Genomic DNA, 23,340 nt, shown 5'->3' on the forward strand with positions numbered 1-23,340 from the left:
CAAAATAATTCAGGTCTGACCATATGTTTGGGTGAATTAACCGAATTATTAATACCGTATCAATCATGGTTACTATTCAAATACATTTAAAAGGGATTTACGTCATCTGAATAAAATATTTTAGTAATATAAAGTTCGGGAAAAAAAAACAACAAAAAAGTAAACGCTACGTTGCCGTAAAGCAATTCGTTGCCGGTAGCCAAAATGGCCGCGGCCGTAAAAAGATGCGGTAAGGAAAATATAACATTTTATTCCTTGAAATATCCATACATTGTTTCAACATAACATTTTTCTCGGTTTATTTAAAGGTCTTGTGTCAATGAGGAGTATTTTTGGACTTTTTCGACCGAGGTATGTTGTGATGTTTTCATGCCGCGCTGTCAGACGGATCTTTACTTGACCTCAACATTCTTCATTTTAGCCTCACTTTATGGTTGTGTCCAGGTTAGCGACAGCAGCTGCCGGTCCTCATCAGCTGTCCTCTTTCCACACCAGCACTGCATTAGAAGCAAAGCACTGGGAGAGGAAGAACAAGATCATTTATCCGCCTCAGCTGCCCGACGAGCCCCGCAGACCAGCCGTATGTTCTTTTTCGCCTGTTGCAAATGACAAGCATAAACATACCCGTTCTCCCTCGCGCCCGCACAGGAGATCCATCATTCAAGGAGACAGATCAAGTACAGCAAAGACAAGATGTGGTACCTGGCTAAAATGGTCAGTAATAACGGGTCAAGTTTTGAATTGATTCAACTTGGGCTCAACGGTTTGGCAAGACAAACTCCTGGGATTTGAACAGAGGTGTGTTGATACGCACTGTAAATGATCCTGTGACGCTTCCCACACAGATTAGGGGGATGAGCATCGACGAGGCCGTGGCGCAGTTGGAGTTCAATGACAAAAAAGGGGCCAAGATCATGAGAGAAGTTCGTTTATAAGCGTTGTCTCGTAGTTGAAAGGTCAGAAGAGTTATGGCAATCACGATTCATCTTTCAGGTGCTCTTGGAAGCTCAGGAGATGGCGGTGAAGAATCACAACGTGGAGTACAAGTCCAACCTCTATGTGGGTGAGTGAAGCTATCATTTGTTCCACTAGAGGGCATTGTAACACCAGCAGCTACTACAGATACGGACCCCGCCCCCTCCCTTTCCTCTCATATTTACATCTCAGCCATCATTAGGGTAGTTTTTACATTTACAAGCCCACAAGGCACCGTAAAGTTGCGTCTGTGTTAGGTGAGCTAAATGTTCCTCTTTACCGCCTCCCCATTTATGTTCTTCCCCTCTCTCTCTCTCTCTCTCTCTCTCTCTCTCTCTCTCGCTCTCGCTCTCGCTCTCGCTCTCGCTCTCGCTCTCGCTCTCTCTCGCTCTCTCTCGCTCTCTCTCGCTCTCGCTCTCTCGCTTTGCCGGCGCCGCAGCCGAGTCTCACACGGGGAAAGGCATGTACCTGAAGCGCATCCGCTACCACGGCAGAGGCATGTTTGGAATCATGGACAAAGTCTACTGCCACTACTTTGTCAAGCTAGTGGAGGGCCCTCCGCCCACCGTGGAGAAGAAGACCAGCTTGGACCAGGCTAACGAGTACGTGGAGAGCCTCAAGAGGAGGACCGTCATACACAGTCTGTAGAGCGCACGGCCATCGTCAGTGAGAGTGTGGCAAGATTTTGTTGTTGTTGTAAATAAACCCCTGAAGAGACACTCGCGGCGCTTCTCGTCGAATGTCCACTACGGTGAACCAACCCCGTGTCAAATTACAGGAGAAAAGGCAAAATATCATGAGAATAATTTGCATCAGCTCTACGTGCAACACGACTTTTTTAAGATGATAAACTTGAATACTTTTGTTTTTCTTTTCATCGTCGTCATTATTCTCGTCAGCCTAAATTTAGCGCTTTCTCATTCAATGTAATCCGCTGGCTTCAATTCTCACACGGCGACACAACGCTGAGCGTCCTTTTGCAAACCTTTTTTCTTTTGCTCCTCACAAAATTCGCACCACTGCCCTTGATGAGCTGCTTCTCAGACACCATCAGGCCGAATGTTAATCAGCACTTGCAAGGTCGCGCTTGATGTTTGGAGGCGCTTTTGAAACATTTTGGGTCAATTGGTACATAGAAGTTGATTCGGGTAAGGTGTTTCAATTTCTCTCTTTAGCACTTGACATTTTGTGGGACATCCATGTGTCATTCCAAGTTGTTTTTTTTCATGTCTTTTGACAGAAGTGGCTGCTGCGGGTAGTGAAACATTTATGCTGCTCCGCTGTGGTTTTCATGAGAATGCACCCATGCGGCGGTCACACACACACACATGCAGACAAATATGAATTATTGAGCTCAGACAAGCTTCTCTGCAACACCCCCGGGAAGCATGTTACTCCTCGTCTCCCGTCTTGTGGCGGGACAAGAAAACATGCCGCAAATGTCAGAAATCAACAGGAGGAAAGATCCAAGTCTACGCTGGCTTTTTTTTTTTTTTTTTTCCTCTCATGAGCAGTTGAAAACACTCCGCAAGCCTCCTTCCTTCACAAACACACAGCTGGATGAAAGGCTGCTGTTTTGGTTAGCGACAGCGTTCAAGTGGGTTGGTGTGTAAACCTCCAGCTGAGGTCAATTGCAGCTCCTTTTCCTTTGCTGTCGTAGTTGTCGCAGTTCAGTGGTATGTGGTGTCACAAGTGGAACGGCAGCAAACTCTAAGGATTGTTTGTTGACATTCGACAGCAGGGATGGGAACCTGGCGGCCCTCTTTCACATTCGGAGTGGCCCTCCCTCGATTGATTTCTGAAAATTAAATGGTTTCTTTTGGCTGAGCCATTGAAAGGTGTAATACCAATATCAACCACAGGGCATCAAACTCACCAGCGCATCCAACCGGAAGTTGAGGAAGAGCGCGTCGCGTTGCGTCGGGTCGCGTCGGGTCGGGTCGGGTCGGGGATGTCCACTTCATCCCCACGCAGCGTCGACGGTTCGTTTCAAGTTTAGAAAATATGTGTCCTCCGTAGACATAGCTTAGTTGGACAAGCGACCGTTGGTACGGACTCGTCTTCAAAAAGCGTCACGCACGCACGCACGCACCAAGGACCGACATGACCATGACCCACTCAGGACCGACATCACCCACTCACTTTTCTCGCAGGTTAGTGAGCCATCAATTTGGGGATTTGAATGACACTCATTGAATTTCATTTATGCTTGTCTCCTTTTAAAATGTTTGAGTACGTTTATTTTTGTGAGAACATGAGCTCATGAATTTGATTTGCTGTTAGCTGTCAGTGGAACATTTACGTACTGAACTTACGTACAGTAAGTAGGGACGAAGTTATAGATACATATGTCGTAAACCAACAGGTCTTTTCTAAATGCTTTTGAAAAGTTAAAAACATATGAAGCAGGAGTGTCGAATTTACAGTAGTTGACGAAACGACAAGCCCTGCCGCAGTTCGGCTTTCGCCACAGGTGCCTGTAATCAATCAACCTGCAGGCAAACGAGCGCGCCCCCTGCCGGCTCGGTTGTTTAGAAGCACCTGTGGGACGGGCATTTGATAGGAATCTATTGTTCTGTAAAAGAAAAAAAAGTCATGCACCTCTTTTTATCCTAATAATAAACGACATTCTCTGTAATAAATCAGTTCAGGTCCGAAGCGGCTACGAAGACGTGATGTCAGAAATGGGACAACGCTTGTGACAGGTAAACCGTTGCTCAACGGATTCTTTAGATTGCTGAGATGCTGTGGACTGATGCTGTTTCTTTCAAGTTGTGTGACACACCTAGAGCACTAGGCCCTTTTTTAAGCAATATGTTTTTCTTAGACTGAAGTTTTCCACAATTATCAAATGATAGCTGACTTGATATTTCTGCCGTGTTCACTCTCACGACGACGCAACCGCCTCTTTCTGGTGTCAGACGTGGGATGACACCTAGAAATTGTCACAATTACTATGCAGTTCAATTGAAGTTCTCCTGTCATTTTGCAGCACTTTTGGAATATTCCTGCACGTCGCCGTTGCATTTCCAGAGTTGCGGTCCTCTCCTCTCGTATCGGTCGTCCACAGCAAGTCTTTTAGCGCGGCGTGATGCCAGCGATATTAGAAAGCCACGTGGCTGATTCCTGCCGGGTACCTGCACGGCTCTCCATTCATCAAGCATCATTTCAATATGCAAATGCGTCACGCACGGCGGCGGCGGCGAGCCAGCGGCGCGGAGACAATGCGCGGCATGTGGGGAAAAGTCACGTAGCGTTACAGTTCACCCGGCTTCGCCCCGATTTGATCCCTCGCATTCGCATTTCAGGTCCTCTCCGAGCTCAAGCTATTTGTAATACACAAAAGGAAGAAAGGATCCTTTGAATCTTTCAAGCTAGTTTTGCATCAAGGTTATTTGAGTGAACAAAAGGAAAATGAGTGCAAAATAAAATGGAGGGAATGCGTTCGTTAAATGAAATAACATGAAATGGTTTCTAACAAATGAATGCTAATTGAAACGTATTAAAAATAGTCTCTAAAAAAAAAACGAATGATTTTGAAACTGTAACCAATATACACGCTTCGCTTTAAATGTATTCATTTTGGTCGGATTGGCTGCACGAAAGAAATGCCAAGAAATCCAGCACGCAGAATCTGTGCTTGGAACAATCCACTCAAATTGCCACTTGCACCACACCTTTGAGCTGCTTTTAGCTAAAGTGGAATGACACTTGCTGCCAACGAGCGGTCAACTTTTCGCCGTTTCTTTCTTTCTTTTTTTTCTTCTTGTCAGGGCGCAATTGCTCAGCGTTCCGTACGTGTGCGTTAGAGTGAAAAGCCACTTTTCATTCTGTCCAATGATGGCCCAATCAGAGCTCATATTGATATTTTGGTCAAATTCCGGGGTTCGCCTCTCTTGTTAACCAGGGCCGTAAACACAGAACCAATCAAAAGGCCGAAAAGACGGGAGCGTCCCAGAGCAGGCGAGGCGGCGAGGTGACGACGCTTCTTTGTTAACAAGGCCCGCTGTTGGCTTAATGAAATATTGACTTGCAGATTGTATTGTAAGAGCGCAGAAAGCTTTCAAAGCACTTGGTCAGCACCGATGTCTGCACTTTTTTTTGATGCTGTTTGTTGAAAAGCCACCTCCATGATTAGCGTGTCATTTCTCTGTCAAGTCAATTCAATGTTTTAGTTGAGTAAAAATGTCCAATAAAAAAACCGCATTCCGACTCATCAGCTCAATTCAATGAGTCTATTTATCCCTTCACCCCAAACGGGGCTCAAAAATTTGCATGCAATCTCCGCGCGGACAGGGCCGATAAGCAAATCATGCCAACTAACTCTGGCATTTCGGCGCCAGGATTGAGTTATTTTAGTTATCGCCGTCGGCCGGTCGACGTTTGCCCCAACCTCGACCGGTGCTGCCGACCGACTCGACGCAGTGTGAGGTCCCCAAATGTAATCCTTTTATTGATAAAGAATGTAAATAATAAATACTAAGTTTGCCATGAGCCTGTTAACGGTGAAATATGGCGGGCCAAAACAAAAACTAAACTGGTTGTCAATATGTTGAGCGCAGCTGTCAACATCTGTTGAATGTAACTAAGACAGTCACTTAGTTACGTATAAAATCCAATCATCAGCAACTTAGTCAACTAACATAACAAAAGTAACTTTTTCAAGGTAAGTGTCGCAATAACGGCCTAGCCAGCGGTGACCAATGGTGTCGGGAGTAGGCCGACCGTCGAAACAAAGTGGCGCCTTTTTGGCGGCGGCCTGAATGATGAGGACGGGCAAAGAACTGGGCTTCCGCCAACTCGGCAGGCTCGCATCCCGAGCACGCGGGAGCAGATGTTGTTGCGTTACCTGGCAAAGTCACTCGTAAATCACGCCACGCCGCCGCCCCGAAAAAACGCCCGTGGGCGCGCCGCCACGTCTGCGTCCCGCGCGAGCGACCAAGAAAGCTAGCGTGTGCGATCTCCCTCCAATTTAATGATAAGCATCGCCTGTTGCTGGAGTGCTTGCTGAGTAATTGCTCTGTGCCTTTTGCTTGATTAATCTGATTGCTGCATTTTTCACGTCCCCCTTGCCTGTGCTACAGGTGCCCGGTTTCATGAATTACCTTCCTAATTGCTTTGAAAATATGTTGCGCAGAAGTTGATTTTAGCAGCGAGTAGAACCATTTTTTTTACTCTGCCGTGGAGGCGACACCAGCAGCGACTGCCATCCAGTTTTTGCTCTTTGTCGTAAAAAGGCACCAACAAGCACTGATGGCCCATTTTGAGATAGATTTTTTTGGGGGGGGGGGGGTGATTCATGTTCCGACACGGAGCATTGACAAGCTCGTAAACGCAGAGCATCGCTTATATCGGCACAAAGGCCGGACTGTTTATTCGGAGGATTCTTTTTTTTATGTGACAAAGCTCAACACTGATGAGGGTTTAAGTGCACTTTGCAGGGCCCCGCAAATCCAAATTTTATGACATCATAACGAGCTCGCGAGGTGAGAGTTTATGGTTAAGCAGTCGCTTCCTTTGTTAGCTAGCTAGGAGAATAAAAAGAAAGTTGTAGAGGGCTCCAATTTTCATGTGAAGATGCGTCACTCGCTATAAAATAGAATTCTATCGATGAGGTAGTGAACGAAACACGAATATGTGCAAGGAGCCACCTAATCACAGTCGTGAGTTTGGATTCTTCCGTGATCCGGGGAGCTATTTGTGCCCTCGCTCCTGACCCCGCACGGCATCTGAGCTGGCCTTAATCATGTAACGTCCTCCAAAGAGTCATCTCCATAATGGGTTTGCGCGTGGCAACGTTTGACCCTCTGACGCGGGCGGGCGGGCGCTCGTTTGTCTGCCCCGACAACGCGACCTTCATTTGCCGAAGAAGATCAATTTGCACACAAAGGCCCGAGCGACATTTACGGTTCCGTCAAGTACCGTCGCGTCTGCGGTCATCGGCTTTCGGAAGCGCTTACGGTCATCGTGGCTCTGTGCCCGTCTCGCACGTAGCTCGAGCTTGGCCGGCCGAATCGGTCGGTAACGGCTCTGGCGGGCAGAAATTGCTCAAATGTTGATGCCTCATTTGGGATTTTAGAATCTCAAGTTGCGGAATAGTCGGCGTCCATTTTGGAATTGCTGTTGTATCTGGATGTAGAAGCGGCTCAATTTACAACCTGCGGTTTTTGAGATGGTTCCGTGGCATCGATGCCTACCAAAGTTCACCTTTCTTTCCATGTCTGCTTCACCTCTACAGTCTGAATCCACCTAAGCTCTTCAGAATGGTGGCAAAAGTAGCAAGGTAAGAGGCTTTTGGTTGGTTGGTTGGTTGGTTGGTTGGTTGGTTGGTTGGTTGGTTGGTTGGTTGGTTGGTTGGTTGGTTGGTTGGTTGGTTGGTTTCTGAGCTTGTGGCAGGCATTTCTTTTTCCTTTTCATTCATTGTCTAACCTGTGCCAAAATGATTCCTAGGCAAATGTATTGCTGCACCAGCGCCGTATTTGGTGAAATGAATCTTTTCAAGGTTGGTCATGACGCGTGACGTTCTTTTTGTTTCATAAGTGAACATTGACACTGACTCCCCATTTTAACTTTGACAGAGCAGAGCTTCAAATCCTCCCGGTCCAGATTGAATCGAGACATCTCGCACACGTGGCAGGCAGACGAGCCCGGAGCGTGGGATGGATTGACGCGTGGCAAGCGAGTTCAAAGCAAGGACGCGGGGATCATCTGCAAACAACCGTACGTGTGAGCGGCAGTCCTCCAAAGAGCGCCGCAGCGGGGTCTCGACCCGATAGCCTCGTCGCAGCGCTGGCGTCGAGGCGACGCTTCCTTGTAATGACTCTCGTTTGACAGCCTGGGAGCTCAAGCAACGTGGCAAGCCTCACTTCGACAGCTCGGATGAGGCGCCTCGTATTCGCGGCGCATCCACCGCTTCACTTGGCTGCGCTCACCGAGCGGGAACGAGGTGGCGACCAGGTGAATAATTGCTCAGACGAGATGCACACTTGACGGAGGAATTAGCGAGCGGACGACTCTTTGCCTTGACATGCATTGGATCGTCTGAAAAATAACCTTGCGTCGTGAGCCGCATGCTGCTTCACCAGGACGCCGTCTATTTTTTCAAACAGCACGCAAATGACACTCAGGAACCGACAGAAAAAAAGACTTTTACGCGGTTCAACAAAAAAAGAAAGAAACCATGGAATAGAAAAAATCGTCACATTGACAACTCATTTGGTGAAGAAGAGGAGGCAGTGAGGCTGCAACAGCAGGGGTGATAACGAACCAGGCCAGCGAGAGAGCACCACGCTACTCATGTGATTGAAAGGCGCACGGAAGACAGGAAGACCATGAGCAGAAATTGGACAGAGCCATAAGGTCCAGGAAGAATACAATGGTGCCGTGAAACAAAACAACTGACCCGACCCGACTCGCAGGATTTTCAAGATCCGAGCAGCAGCAAACGGTCGAGGAAATGTGCGCCGAGCTGGTTTGAAGCAACCAGCTACGCTGCCCCCTACAGGTCTGGAGTACATGCAATCACAAAACAAGGCCGGTAAGTAGCAACATGAGGAAGCTTTTTTATTGATCTTTAACTTGATTCTCTGAAATTTCTTGAGTGATTGCTAATTGTTCATTAATCGCACCCCTCTGGAAGTGCGGAACCGTTCTACCGTTCACTTCTTTCTTTCTGTCTTTTTTCCCTCCCGCAGTTTGCGTTTCAACGGTGCGCAGCGAAAAATACGGCAATTATAAAAGACAAAAAAACATCACATCTCCCGCTAGCGAAGCAGATCACGGCTAATTGCGTTGCGGGAGCACGCAACGGCTGAAAGCAGACACAAAAGGTAACGTTTCCTTCTCGTCTTCACTGCAACTCAATTGATTCTGTTATTAAAAAAAAAAAAGGTTCAGTGGTGTTCATTTTCTCGGCTACTTCTTATATTACACTTGATCCTTTTTTTCTTTTCAACGTATTATCATGGGAGCCGGCGGCTAATAGTGTTTTGTATGATGAAATTATGTATGCCAATCATGGAGGCTTGAGTTAGAGCAAGTGATTGTCTTTTTTTATTTATTTTTTTTGAATTTGATCATCCTTTAAGACGGCCTTTAACTCCATTTTTCACATATCGCGTCCATCTCGAGAAGGCGTTTTGTGCGCTTTTCTTTTTTCGTTTTGATCTCAAAGGGTCTTTTTCAATGAAATTGGCACACTTCTTTCACCTCACATTTTCTGCCAATTTTTGTATGAGAGCAAGATTGATTTTTTTGACTCCATAAATTGTTGTCACTGTCTCTAGATTTGGTGAAGCAGCATGTGGCCAAAGTGAATCTTGTACGCTTTGAGCTCCTGTTTAAATGTTGCCCCTGATGTTTGTTTGTCTTCTTCCCCAATTCATTGTAACGTGGCTGTCTGTAACAATTCCACTTTCAATCCATTTTTTAATGAGTGTCAATTGATTCCCGATAGGTGTTTGTGGAGCCAATTTGCCACCTTTTCTCAATTAGCATGAAAGGTGCACGTGGTCAGCCCGGCGCGACATATCCACCGTCATAATGAATTGTTTACACTAATCCCAAACGACGTTTCAAATATTGATGAGCCGCGTGCGCGGTTATTTCCATTCAGCACAGTAGTGGCGGGGCGGCAGTGATGAATAATACATTTCATCAATTGACTTTTGTTGTTGTTGTTTTTTTTCGTGCCTTGTCGAAACAAACGTTTTGAGTTAGGGTATGACGCTGCGAAGCGGCCGCCCAGCGGCGGCTCTGATGTGACGGCTAATTAGCGCCTTGTTTATAACAGGCAGCCGCTTTTTCATACTGTCTCGCAACAAAACAGAAGATAGGATTGAGCCCAAATGTGAATACAGGGAGCTGAAAACACAAGCTAAAATCAGGCTAATTTATTCATGAACAGCGCTACTTGGATTCAATCTCATTTCATCTGCTGCAATTGAGCACTTTGCTAAACAATTAGCTTCAGTAAACAACCGTTTTACTGGAAAGAGAAAAAGCAAGGCAGCAAAATACTCAAACGTACCAAAGCTAGCAATAGCAGGATAACATCCTAATCTCTTTAATACTGGTACTAAGCGTAATTTACGATGACTACTCCTACTGGCTGAGGAAAGAATTTGGACACCCAGCCCTGCTGTTGGTGATTGCAAATTGTGCCACATTTTTCAGTGTAATTAGACAGTTAGCTAAACAATTAGCCATGATGTATTCTGATAGCGGAGCGATCCATCTAGTGGAGTAACAGTATGTTGTTGTTTTTCTTTTTTCGTAAATGTTGGCACAGTCGAGTCGCTGCGGGTCTTTTCCAGACACTCCGTCCGACTGGCTCCGTTATGAGAGGAAAGTCATCCTTTTCAAGATGACATTTCCGCTGCGGTGGTGACAAGATCAACATTTGAATTATGCGGCCATCCACTTGCCTTTGGCTAATTATTTTGAATGATGAGTCTGGAGGGGTGTTAGCATTCTTGAGCCCCTGTCCAAAAAGAGAGCCGTCCAAATGCTACTTTAAGTCTCATAATACATTATTATTTCAACGCCGAGGTCTGAAGGTGACTTCATTGCGTTACAGGTTATTGCCTCATATATCAAAAATGCGGGCGGCCCGGCTTTTTTGTGCGGCTGACTGTCAAACCGACACGGCCACGCGTGTGGGAAAGGAGAAAAGACCGCGTCGATTGCCGATCGTGTGTTTTCCACCAATAGACCAGTTTGGTATGAACGTTAGCGTCGTCCGATGATTTGGTGGTGTTCGCTCATTCGTTGAAAGACAAACGGTTTACGTTCCCCGAGAAAATGAGCGTCATCGCATTTCCCGCTTCTTTAAATCCACATCATATGTCATTCCGATACGTGATGAGGTAGCCAAAGCTTTAAAATTGCATTCGGAACCACTTCACCGTCGTAACGACCTCCAACTTTCTACACAGAAAATACACCAAAAATGTAACAGTCCAATACTTGTCTTTGGTCACCTGCGAAAATATTTGGCAAACGCCGCACTTGTGCTGCGAAAACCAATAGCTCGTCCACGCCGCACGAGTCGCCCGTTTAATTTGAGTGATGGTGACGCTTGCTTTGTTTTATGCTTGTTTGGTTTCTCCTTTGGACTTACGGCTGCTGTCATCTCCGCCAACCGTATTTTTAACATCTTGTTCTCAAAGTATGTCAACAATATACATCACTGTGAAAACGACGTATTACTGCTAATAAACCGGGCAGATTCTTAAAGTTGCTCATGCATTTTGAGTTTCAGGCAGGCAGGCAGGCAGGCAGGCAGGCAGGCACGGCGTCAGCCGGCCGGCCATAAAAGAAAAAAAGAAATAGATCGTTAAAAGCCCGGCGTTTGGCCGCGGATGGAGTTGTGTGCTCTCGATGATGTAGATGTCTGCGTTTGGTCATTAAAGTTTAAACGGGGCCATTGTGACGAGAGAGGCTGCTGCCGCTGCTGCCGCCGCTGCGTATGGCATGATTCATGCCACGGTTTGTCTTCTGCTTGGCGGGAAATCGACTTTGAGTGGCTTAGATGCCAGTTAGCGGCACATAATAAACAGATTTCAATTTCACCGCCCTTGTCAGACCTGTTGTGGGATCATTTGGCCTACCGCGAGATCAATAATCCACAAATTCCCCTCACTTATAAAGGGGAAAAGAACGTCAACATAAATCATTCGATAAAGAAATAAGCGCTTTTAGCGACGAGCAGCAATAAAGCATCAGAATAAACTTTCAAATACAGAGGACGTGAGCAACGGCGATAAGGACCATCGTATATATCGTCTCTGAGTCACATTCTATATTTTACCGCTCGATGGCCGCGATAAGTCCCGCTGATTCATGCAGAAAATTGTCAGCTTCCTCCCAGCTTCACTCCAACCGCTTTCTATCTGCTCCATCCTTTCCTTAACTGATACGCACTTCAAACCCCGCCGCTGCCGCCGCCGCCGCCGCCGCCTTTATCTCGACACGATACCCGCCCCGCCCCGCCGTGCCGTGCCGTGCCGTGCGAGGGGCCCCAATAGCCAGAACGGAATACATGAGCGTTTTAGCAAGGAAAGACACTTTGAGCGCAAACCCTTGGTTACTATTTCGATGGAAGTTAATGACACTAGTTTTTTTTTTTAAGCAGAAAGTCTTGCCCCCCCCCTCCCCCGTGCCTGGCTGGGCTTCAATTGGCTGCAGATGAGATGAACGAACGTTTGATTTTTGACGCATGCTTGCTTGGAGAGAGAGAGGGCATGTTTCTGACCGCGCCGTGGCCTCTGGTGCTGCTATTTAATTGACACAAGTGCTGACACAAGTGCTGACACGGTGCAGACGTACACCGTCTTGACACATCCAAAAGGACCTCGGGGGTGAGCCTCCTCAGGTTTTCGAGCACAGACAGTCAGTCGGTCCCCAAGTGCTAAAGTGCTAAAGCTACCAGACGACACGTCAACACAACGAGCGTGATGCTTTCCTTGGAGGTCCTACGCAAACGTGATGATGATTATTATTATTATTTTTTTCCCCTCCGCAGCTACCAAGTCATCCCAAAACATGATGCTTAGAAGGAGCAAAAGAAACAAATATTCAGCCTTCTACGTCAAAGAGCAGACGTGCCCAAACTCTTGGAAGTTCCTGTTTTAGGTGAGTGATGTCACACTAACAGCAAATGCATATCTTCCTACACACGCACCCATTTTTCTTCAGCATCACCAAGCTCAATTCTTCTCATGCTGTGAATTTCTATTTCCTTACTCTCCAGCGGTGGTGGTGGTGGTGGTGGTGGTGGTGTTGTTTTATTTCTCAAATAAACACGTTTGCCCGTGATGCAATCGAACGTCTTTTTCAGCAAGGCAGGTAAACACGGCGGGAAGGGATGTGGGGCTTTGGTGTCACCCTGGGGGCGCGACGTTCCGGCCGCTACGGCATCCGACTCGCTGGCTTTGATAATGCTACCCGCTGCGGCTACCGCATTTGCATATAAAGCAGAGGTGTGTCGCATCTTAGCCTTGCAGGTTCAAGTCGGAAAAATCAAGTCCCACGCTGAATTTACCCATCGGAAGAAAACGTAGCACGTCACTTCCCACTCTGGAAGTGGACGGGCACAATTTGTTTGAGCGGGCCGTGTCAATGAGGCAGCGGGCCGCATCTCAAAGTCAAAGTCTGCTTTATTGTCAATTTCTTCACATGCCAAGACACACACATCGAAATTACATCAGCCCCCCCCGTGCCTTGAGTTTGCCACCAAAGGGAGGTGTGCTGGAAGCGGGCATGCGGGATGTTCATTACAGCCGCACGCCCGCTGCCAAGGAAGGTGCCGGCTCTCCTCTGATTCCGAGCCGCGCTGACGACTCGGCGTCTGCTCTTTTTCCTCTCCGCCCGCCGTTGGGGGAATTGTGGCCAGAGAATGATGAAAAAGATGCGGGGAGTCCTTGCCCTCCGCTGTTGTGCTTGATGCGTATTGGCCCACTGGGGAAAAGAGAAGCGGCGACAACAACAACAAGCGCCGGCCGGCCGACCGACCGACCGATCGACCGGCCGGCCTTCCTCAGCCGGCCTTCCTCCCACGGCTGCATTCCGAGCACGTTCGGCGGCCTTTCGTTCATGCCGAGCAGAGTCCGAATCAACGTGGACCCGGCTGGACGGCAAAGCTCTACCGAGGCTTTGTTTATTCTGTATCAATTAAGAGCTCTTAAGATTTCTCATTAGAAGACCAACGTTTTTCACAAAACGAAGATGGATGCGATTAGAATTTCTTCTTGGAAAACGGACAAATGAGAGGAAGAAAAGTTAACTGGATAACCGTCACTATTTTGTTTGCGCCCATTTCGGCCTACGGAAGGAATGGCGATGACATGTCTAACATTTACAAGAATAGCAACCTATTGGTCGGAAAAACAACCCGAGCGTTGTCGCCGTGCGGCTATTTTGCCGCTCCGATCTTTGCCATCTTGACAGCCAGCGCCGTGTTATTTACGCAGCGACACTTTCTAATTGTTATTTTCTTTGGCGTGACGGAGCAAGCGCACCTCCTCCTCCGATGCTTCCTCCTTCGGCTTTGCTGTCAGCTAATTAGCTTTTGCCATAATGACCGAGCGAGCGGGCGAGCGAGCGAGCGGCTCGGCCGCTCTGGCTCTTACTGTTTGGACGTGGGCAACCGGGTGGAAGGAATCTGGCCTTGTCGTGGGCTGCTAATTGAAGTAGCGCTCAAAGAGTCCATAGTGCGGTGAAAAAGAACTCAATGGTCGTCGTCTTTGTAGTATCCGTGCATCCGTTTGTGCGTGGTGCTGCGCCTCCTCATTTCACGCCTTCTCCCTGGTTGTTGTCTTGTCGCAATCACAATAAAGAGGTCACCATCTGTTGCAAATCATCAAATTTTAAATGTGGATGCTCATATTTTTTACATGTTCAGCCAACATGTTTTTCAGGGACTGCGAGGCGTGTACATTTTTCATGACATTTTTTCCTCTCGAACCTCACGCGGACAATGTGGAAGATGAAAAGTTGCGTCTCAAGCAGCGGCTTGACACCTTGAAGGAAGAGTGCGATGGAATTATTTTGATTTGAACAAATACAGTTTTGGAAACAACTATGATGCAAATCGAGACTAACATTTCAGAAAAAAAATTGCCGTCATTTTGCATTTCACCGGGAAAATGTTCAAAGTGTAATGATGTCAATTCACGAGGGAAAAAAATGCGAGAATAATGCAATACTAAAGTTGCTGATAAGCACGTTGCAATGGCGCGGTGCCGCCGCCGCCGCCGCCACTTCACTGCCGACGCGGCCCTAATCCCTTTTTCAAACATGTTGAACATCCCATAAAAACGCTGACCTTTACAAGACAAGCCCATCGCTTGACATTTGCGATGACAAGAGCGCTTGTGGCAGCGCCACGTTACGGGACAGGTTGTAAAAGAAAATCAATGTAGCGCGTACGGGAGGCGGCGGGATATGAGCAACCTGGCAGGTAGACATAAAAATAAAAGAGGGAGAGGAGGAATGAGATGAGACAAGCCCTTCTTTCTGTCACTCCGTTTCTATGATCATCTATCACACACCAGGGGACGCTATTGCAGATCGCATGCTGGCTGTGTTCACAAAACAATTTCCAAAACGTTTTTGGAGACCTAAGCTGTCCCTCTGACCATTTGATGCAACGATTTGAACAAAAGCCGTAACACATCATATGACAAGACGCGCCTGCGTACGTATATTCTTGATCCTCCATGAAGAACACCAGTGAAGTAGTAGTCGTTGACAAAAGGCTACATTAGAAAACATGAAACAAAGTTTGATACTGAATCCTTGATTTGTCTGCAGGGGCATCAGGTGCTTCAAAGTCTGCCTTTCCAAAGCCCATTGTCACCAAATGGGACGGAAACCAGCATTCATGTTTGGGGTAGATTGCTGCAAGGTACGTACAAAAACATCCTCTTTTTTTTTTTTTTAGTTGACCTCTCCAACCCTGATTTCAATGATGAGCTTTTGGGGAACTTGAAAAGAACCCCTGTCCGTCCCCATCCTCCCACTTTAATCGCTTTGCCTCTTCGACCCTGGCTTTGTATTCCGCGTGGTGTCCACCTGGAGTCTCGTATAATTATTGCGATGTGGCAACACATCACCGATGAATCGCTCCGGTCAGGGTTTGCTCTCATGTTTAATTTTTTTTACTTTAGCGGAAACCCGAGGGCCTTCACCAGCGTCCAAGCTGGAGACATTTGAAATAGCTCTGCCCCATTTATTTTGGTCACGGTGCTTTTGGCCGAGGTGATACCTCTGGGCTTTATATCTGGCGCATTTCACAGCGTCTGAGCTCGGCGCCAGGCGAGGAGTCGTCTCCACGCGGCCGCCGGTCCGTCCGTCCGTCCGTCCGTCCTCTTTTTAGGATTTGCCGATTACTTGCCGTTTTTCCCGCCGACCTGTACGTGGCTGGGTGGGGCCAGAGCGAGAAATGCGCTTCCACCGACATCGTGGGGCCATAATGGAAGAATATGGAACAAGTGTACCAGCAGATTGAAGTCAGAATATTATGAGAAAAATGGTTTCATTCTCAAACAGGAACTACAAAAGATGCATGTGAGGTGCATGAAAACTCATTTGGTCATCATATTAAGAGAACAAAGTTGTCATTTTGCCAGGTTGATTTGATTTAGCAAATTGGCATTTGAAGAGGGCTGTGTAAACTTTTTATATCCACTGTTTTTGAAGGGCTTATTGGGTTCATTACACGTCTACGATATCCAACGATCAAACGGTGGTGTCGTGTCGAGCACGTAATTAAGCGTCGACAGATCGACGCGATAAGGATCTGGCAAGGCGCCGTGGATGCTTTCCAAGCTTTGGATTACATTTGGAAGTGGCCTCGCTCGCTCGCTCGCTCGAGCTCTCGCTTTGTCCTCCCTTGTTGTACTATTATTGGGACACCTTTTGGGGTCAGTAGTAACCAAAATCAGCCAGTGGATTTTTTTTTTTTTTTTATCGTTCACGTCCTGATTGCGGGGAAGAAACCCCCCCCCCCCCCAAAAAACCCAGAGTGGCTTCAGGCAGCAGGTAAGAAGAAAGGGGGTCGTCATAATCCCGTCGAGATGGGACGCGGCGAAGCGTCTGGCCGCCATCATTGTAATTGCAGCTGTCTGGCCTCAGTCTCAGGCTCAGCAGCACGCTTATCTGCCCGCCAAAAGACGGATGCTTAATAAAGTCATTTGGGGAACGGAAAGCGGGCGACTTTATTTGTTGCTCGCAAGTTTCCGGCTGTAAAAACTCACTGACTTTCTCCCACACGCTTGAAAGACGTTCAGCCATACTTCATCTTGGTTTCAATCGTCTTCCTTTCTCCCTTTTATTCTTGGGTGTTCTCCTGACTTATCCATGTCCAATTTGCCTCCATTCGTGTTGTTGCAAGTGCTGCAGGGGAACCGATGTCGTAGGTGCATGAATTCCTCTCGTTCATGACCGCTACTAAATGTACGAAACCAGGACAAATAACACACGGGAGCACGTGAAAGCCTTTCGAGCTGCGGCGTCCCCATCCCCCAACTCACTAACTAACCCTTCATTACTTTCAGCCCAGTTGGCCACGACGCAATGTGTGCCGCCATCTGTGTTGTTTCATTACGCTCGTAGGAAACGCTCCTGTCATGTTTGCCGAGATTGATCATGAGGGGGAAAAGGTTCATCATGTAGCATTGCTCTTAGCGTAGATTTTGCGTATGAATCCGCAGAAGTGGGAGCAATCGGTATTGATTTGGAACTCATTCGACTGGCCGATCCAGCTACTGGCGAGCGCACCGACGATCAGGCGTGGGCAAGAGGGTGGTCTCCAAGTGCCCACTCCCTCCCTACCCACAACGGCGCAATCCCCCTTCTTTCGGACCTCTCCGAAATTCAGTCAAACCCGCCTCGGCGATAAAGAAAGCTCTCGTTGACAGACAGCCGTATGAAGCGCTGCTTCCATGAGGTGTGCTTCAACAGATACTACATCTGGCATTTGCTTTGCCTCTGTCGTGCTTGCAGTAGTCACACTTGCCGCAGTGCAGCGGATGGTGCGTGAAGCGGATGGCAAATCCGTCCTAGCGGCCCCCCGCAACCCTCTCGGATATTTCCTTACATGGGCCCCATTCATCTTTGATGCTAGTCGTACTTAAGGACCATCCTCCGGTCACGTCGATGGCCGCGACGCCGATGGTGGCGGCGGCGGCGGCGTTCTCAATAATGCATTTCTTTCCCACGGAAGCCGCTCGTCCACCCCCGCCCGCCCGACCGCCCTTTGGTGGAATGACAATTTGAAAGAGTCGCCCATCTATAATGCATTGGAAGTCCAGTCTGGAGAAGTGGTGTGAACGATTGCTCCATAGGAGTTGCCACGAGAGGAACGCCGCAAGTCTTTGGATAGCACAAATTGATTGCAATCAAAACAAGTCGATAGCCCACCTCCCGCTGTGTGTTTGCTTGCTTGTCGGTTGGTTGTTTTTTTGTTGCCACATCTGAATCTGACTTCAACCCTTTTTTCCCCCCCTTGAAGCGGATGTAAGAAAGCTTTTTACGTAAAAATGTTGGCAAAGAGCCAAAAGGGAGTATTTGAGCTCGACTGACGTGCCGCCGGCGTTTCACTAGGTGTCTGTCGGCACGGCACTTTTGAGACAGACGCCAGATGACAGCCGCCGCCGCGCACGTAAAAAGCATCACCTGCGTGCCATGCGGAGCGGGCAGCCAAATAGCGTGCGCTGACCCGCCGAGGCCGTCGGCCACCTCCGGCGAGCTCCTTTGGCCGCCAGCCCGGCCGAATAATGCACGTGACGAGTTTTGCGGATGGCGTGATGACCACCGTGTGTCGCGCTTACTCGGGATGATGAACACGGGCCAGAGCGGAGCGAGAGCAAGTGACCTTTACCCCACAAACTGCAAAACACAACAGTGATCCCCATTATTTTGGGTAGTTTTTCTTTTTTTTTTTTCTCTTTCTCTTCCAAAGTTAAAAGATTTAGCTTGAGACAAGCAGGTACCATCTAAAATCTCACTCCGATTGAATTATTTAGCAGTAAACTGAGCTCGGCCACCGATCAAATTAAAATAGTAAGTTCAGATACCGCTAACTGTATCTGAGTATTGACCCCGAGAACCTTATTGATTCTGGAGTCAACGCATGCGGGCGCTCGTCTGCAATTGAAGCCTCGGACGCGAGGCTAATTCTGATGTTACATTGGGGCTAATTCTGATGTTACATTGGGGCTGTTTGTGTCCAAAAAAAAAAAGATGATTATGCCAGTCGCTAGACCTCAGTCTTAAGGGGGAGAAATGAAAAGAGATAAGGTCTTTTCACAGAAGCCGAGGAGAACCATACAGAGCTCTGCTGCGGTCTCCGGTTGAGCGAGTGGCCCTCTTTGCAGCTGTACTGGTACAAAACACGGCCGGGAGATTCAAACAACAACGGTCATATCAGTTCAGTGGCGAGCGCCTCGGGACGCCGTTTGCGGCCAGACGCCAGGCTCGGTCCGCCAAGGCTTATCAACGCGCTGGGAGACTTAATTGTGGCCGCTTTGCAGCCTGGATGGGAGACATCATCATTGCTGGAAAATCCAGCAGCTTTGTCATAAAAAAAAAACACGTTATAATTGACTTCAAAAATGACAATGTATCAATTCTAATGAGATATCTATATATCCATATTATAATTGCCATTGTTTCCAAATAAAAAGCATGTTTCCGAATGAAATTCAGTTCTACTTTGAGTTTCGTGCAATACAGGAAATGCATTGGTGTAACTTAACCAGGAGAAATATGCCACTTGATTTCCTGTTCTCTGACACACAGCTGTAATTTGAACAAAATTCCCCTTTTCGCCCTGTTGATTGACAGCTGCAATCTCATTGACGCAGCCTTCAAACGGCGAGGCGGTAGCGGCGTGGCACGGCGAGGCGGTAGCGGCGAGGCGGTAGCGGCGAGGCGGTAGCGGCGTGGCGCGGCGCGGCGCGGCGGGGGAGAAAAGCCACGCACGTCCCCTTGGAGACGCCAACCTGCAATTTGCAGGGGAATTATTGCTTTACCATTAAAGTGTCCACCTAATTGAGGGAACGCGGCCTCCGACATGACGGTTCAGAGTGGGATGATTCTATAATAGCGGCCCGATTGTTCACGAGGAGCCATGATAGCAATTTCCTCCTTTTTTTGTGTGTACGTGCGTGCGTGCGTGCACCAGAGGCTGAATGGGAAATAGGGCAGATCGCCTACTTGATAGGAAAAAAAAATGACTTGCCAATACAAAATCGGGAGACAACAAGCCCCAAATATTAAGATTGACTTGGGCAGAAAACATCAACCAAGAGCAAGAGATGGGATTTGAAGGTCCTTTTTTTCAATGTTTTTTTTTTTTTTAAACGTCAATTTCACTTGATAATTTCATTTCAGAACCCGTATATTAAGATTAAGGTCAAACCGCAAAATAAAAAACAGGCGGGCAAGGTTGGCTCCATCCATCCATCCCACCAATATCCATCCACCCATCCACCCATCCATCCATCCATCCATCCCACCAATATCCATCCACCCATCCACCCATCCACCCATCCACCCATCCATCCATCCACCCATCCACCCATCCACCCATCCACCCATCCATCCATCCATCCATCCATCCATTCAAACGAGTCTCGGTTCAGTGCCAATATGGTGTCGAGGACTTGTGCAATAAGAAAAGCCAGGTCTTTGTTGACTTTAACCAAAGGTTGGAATGAAACAACCCAAATAGGAGTTGAAAGCTTTGGAATGCAACCAAAACACCTGCTTCAAAACAAAATGGTTGTTTATTCTTGTTGAATTGCGAGCTTTGGCCTTTTTAATCTGGCTGGCGGGGGCATTTGAAGTTTTCTTACTTTGAACCTTGTTTTTGGTAGACTTTGCTGAAATTGTATTTTCTCATTTTAGAGCCACATGCTGCCCTGCCATTGTTTACCCGGCCGGCCAGCCGGGCAACTACTGTATGACCTGAACCTAATCTGCAATACCGGGCGAGCAGCTTGCTAGGTAAGTTTCAATCTTTCCTCAACTTGATGTGGCTCGGTAGTTGCCGCCGTTCCGGTCGGTGAGCGAGGTCCGACGAGATCATCGCTAACGTGCGTGTGCCAATAATAGCATCCGTGAACTAGAAAATGAAAGAACGAACGCAATTGTTACCGTTTCATTTTATCAGAGCAGAAATTGTTTGCCAGCAAAGTCGACCGCGACGAGGCATCCCTTGCTGTCCCGCTATGATGCGGCGAGGCGAGGCAAGGCGGCGCACATGTGCTAGCACGCGAAAATGTGCCGACCCCCCCGCCTTGAGATCAATCCATCTATCTCTGTTGGTACAGTAAGCCGCAGCAGGCTTTCATAATTGCACAGTTCACGCTTCGTAATTACATCTTTGTAAAGTTCACCCGGCTCAAGCTGATTGTGGATCAGAACCGCCCCTCCCTCTTGCCCCCTCCCCACCGTTACGTGTACATTCCCCCCCCACCCCCGCCGGGGACCAAGGTGATAAACATGAAAGGAGAGCAGACAGCAGAGGTTAATTGCTCGGCGGAAGTTCAGATCAATTATTGACAAACACGAGATGGGTGAAGAGTTCACGGAGACCCGTACAAAATGAGCCGCCAATCGTAAAGCAAAGACCGCTCGGCTGCTTCGAGGAATACGCGCGACGTTAATGGGAAATTCAATTCCGATGGATTTGGAGTAGTCACGCCAATGGAGAATGTTTCCAATACATTGATGAGCTGCGCTCGCTCGACAATCGCGTAAAAGATGAACGGAAGCGACTCACTCGAGACAGACGGCCGAGGGTGTACCGACGATACCAGGTGCTGATACGTACTTAAGGGGACGACAGTCCGAGGGAGCTTTTTATTCGAGTGGGCTCGATCGCTAAAATGCCGGAAGCGCTTGAATGGGAGGAGTCGCGTAACCACGCTGCAATTTTTCCAATTTCCAACTTTCAATTAGCCCGCATCGCCTCACGCTAATGGCTTCCTATGAGAAATGACTCGGCAGACAAATGAAAGCATTTTTTTCTTTTCTCAAATTGGACCACGTTGAATTAGGACGGACAGTCTAGCCTTTGAACGACCTCCCTTCTTGTTCCTGTTCCTTCCTTCGGCCGGTGAATAATGAAAATATTCGTTCGGGTGTAATGCAAAATGCTTTCGGGCATAGGCTGTCGCAGTGACGCGAATCGGAATTAATTGTCATGAAAAAGAGTCGTTGGACCGCGTACTCGCTACTACGCAGGTTGTTTAACAATTGGGCCGGCACACATTTAATACCACTTCCTGCCCACTCTAATGTCCGGTAGTATGACACAATCACTGTTGATTTGTTCAAAAGTTGCCGAGTCAGCGGCAGCTTCAATCAGGGTTTGAAGTCTTAACAGGTTCTGCCAGGATCATTAGTTTCATGAATGTACTGCCAATTATCTTGACATATGCTCTCGTTTGGAGGGCCTTGGCTCATTATTGTTTGAAAAGTCCGCCCGCGTGGATGCTTTTGCTTAGCTTCGGGAACTTGCATATGAGCATCGTTTGAAACCTCCACACAAATGTAGGAAGCCAAGAAGTGGAACAGAACGACCTTAAGCCATCCCGGATGAAACATTTGCTTCCAGCGCTGCCTTCCTAACTAATCTGTTGTTGACGACCGGGCCGGGTGGGCGGGCGGGCGAGCAGGCGGGCAGGCGGGCGGGCAGGCAGGCAGGCAGGCGAGCAGGCGGGCAGGCGGGGACACGGGAAAGCGCCCGCCGGCAAAGCGGAGACAAACGTCCCGTCGCCGAACAATTTAGCCCCGTTTAATTGAGCGCAAAAGATAAGGCGGCTGAAGTCCTTTTTAATAGAGGCTTCGGTTGACAACGTACGCAACTGCAGCATGAGTAATGGGTGCCGGGCAACAATGTTAATGAGATGCGACAAGAAGATATACCTTTTGGAATCAAAGCACCCTCGGCCGTTTTTCTTCTTTTTGGACTTGCCCATCAGTCTCGGAAGTGACTTTTCATCAAATATTGCTACTTTCACCCAAATTTGAATGGAAGGGCAACACTAAAAAGGCATTATAAAACCATGAGACTATTCGACGATGTTGTTTTCCCGTCCCGCGTTAACTGCCGTTTTAAAGCCAATTTGGAAGAAAACCTGAAGTCGTTTAATCACGTCCGTATTCCGCAACGGGATGAAATCGTCTCTCCTTGTTTTGCACGGCAACCTTGAAATTCATCTGGAAATGTCACCGCCGTCAAACAAACGCAAGCAGACATCGAACGTGCCTTTACAGCGGCCAACGGTCGTTTTTCAAGAGATCTGTGGAAAAGGACGACGCTACTTTAGAGCGGGCCACTCACCCCGTTTGGCCGCTCGGACGAGCAAACGCGTCTTTCCTCGGCGGGGTCCTTCTTCAATTAGGCCTCATTAACTCAAAAGGCCTCCGTCGTCGGCGAGCGCGAGAATCGTCCCGACAGCAGGTTGCGGAGGATATCAAAAGATGACACGTCTGTATCTTATCACCTTCAGGCGTAACATGACACACAGTTATGGGAGTGCGTCACTCTTATTCTCAACTGTCAGCTCAGCTAAGATGACGGATGGATGGATGGATGGATGGATGGATGGCGCACAGCCCTGCCGGGAATTTGTCACGCAAACAGAAAATACATCAATATATTATCCTTCACCCCAAAAGTACATTGAAAAGGGGCTTGTATGAAACAGATCAAGAGGGTTCATCGGTGTGTAAAAAGCGCATGCTGACACAAAATGGCTGCTTCAAAACAAAATGGCCGACTTTAAGAAGGGCATCCAGGGGAAAAGTTGCATGCATACTATTGATTTGGGACAATGGTGTCAGGGGAAT

The 23,340-nt window shown here is 47.9% G+C and overlaps 2 protein-coding genes across 10 annotated transcripts in view; both read left to right on the top strand.

Annotated features, from left to right (window-relative positions):
• Positions 1–126: 126 nt before the first annotated feature.
• mrpl22 (mitochondrial ribosomal protein L22) lies at positions 127–1,850 on the top strand. Its single transcript, XM_088398536.1, has 7 exons — positions 127–229; positions 309–351; positions 445–580; positions 649–714; positions 846–923; positions 994–1,063; positions 1,415–1,850. The coding sequence occupies exons 1-7, from the start codon at positions 205–207 to the stop codon at positions 1,621–1,623; spliced, it is 627 nt and encodes a 208-aa protein (XP_088254662.1). The 5' UTR covers positions 127–204; the 3' UTR covers positions 1,624–1,850.
• A 1,013-nt stretch (positions 1,851–2,863) lies between these two features.
• Positions 2,864–23,340, top strand: part of sgcd (sarcoglycan, delta (dystrophin-associated glycoprotein)) — an 83,413-nt gene continuing 62,936 nt past the window's right edge. For 7 of the 9 annotated variants that reach the window (XM_088398524.1, XM_088398523.1, XM_088398531.1 and 4 more), the window contains exons 1-9: positions 2,865–3,128; positions 3,622–3,680; positions 7,214–7,258; positions 7,426–7,477; positions 7,554–8,512; positions 8,670–8,804; positions 12,500–12,609; positions 15,289–15,382; positions 20,389–20,487. The gene's annotated coding sequence lies outside the window, so the exon portion shown is untranslated. Of the gene's footprint in view, positions 3,129–3,621; positions 3,681–7,213; positions 7,259–7,425; positions 7,478–7,553; positions 8,513–8,669; positions 8,805–12,499; positions 12,610–15,288; positions 15,383–20,388; positions 20,488–23,340 lie in introns of all 9 variants that reach the window. The other 2 variants (XM_088398526.1, XM_088398529.1) reach the window with 2 other exon arrangements.

This window comes from Syngnathus floridae, chromosome 15 (genome assembly GCF_059516105.1).
Source record: "Syngnathus floridae isolate MCC-2025c chromosome 15, RoL_Sflo_1.0, whole genome shotgun sequence".
Classification (NCBI taxonomy): domain Eukaryota; kingdom Metazoa; phylum Chordata; class Actinopteri; order Syngnathiformes; family Syngnathidae; genus Syngnathus; species Syngnathus floridae.

Coding starts and splice junctions, on each gene's coding strand:
- mrpl22 (XM_088398536.1), top strand. CDS start 205: ATGGCCGCGGCCGTAAAAAGATGCG. Junction 352..444: donor TTTGGACTTTTTCGACCGAG/GTATGTTGTGAT, acceptor GGTTGTGTCCAG/GTTAGCGACAGCAGCTGCCG. Junction 924..993: donor GGGCCAAGATCATGAGAGAA/GTTCGTTTATAA, acceptor TTCATCTTTCAG/GTGCTCTTGGAAGCTCAGGA.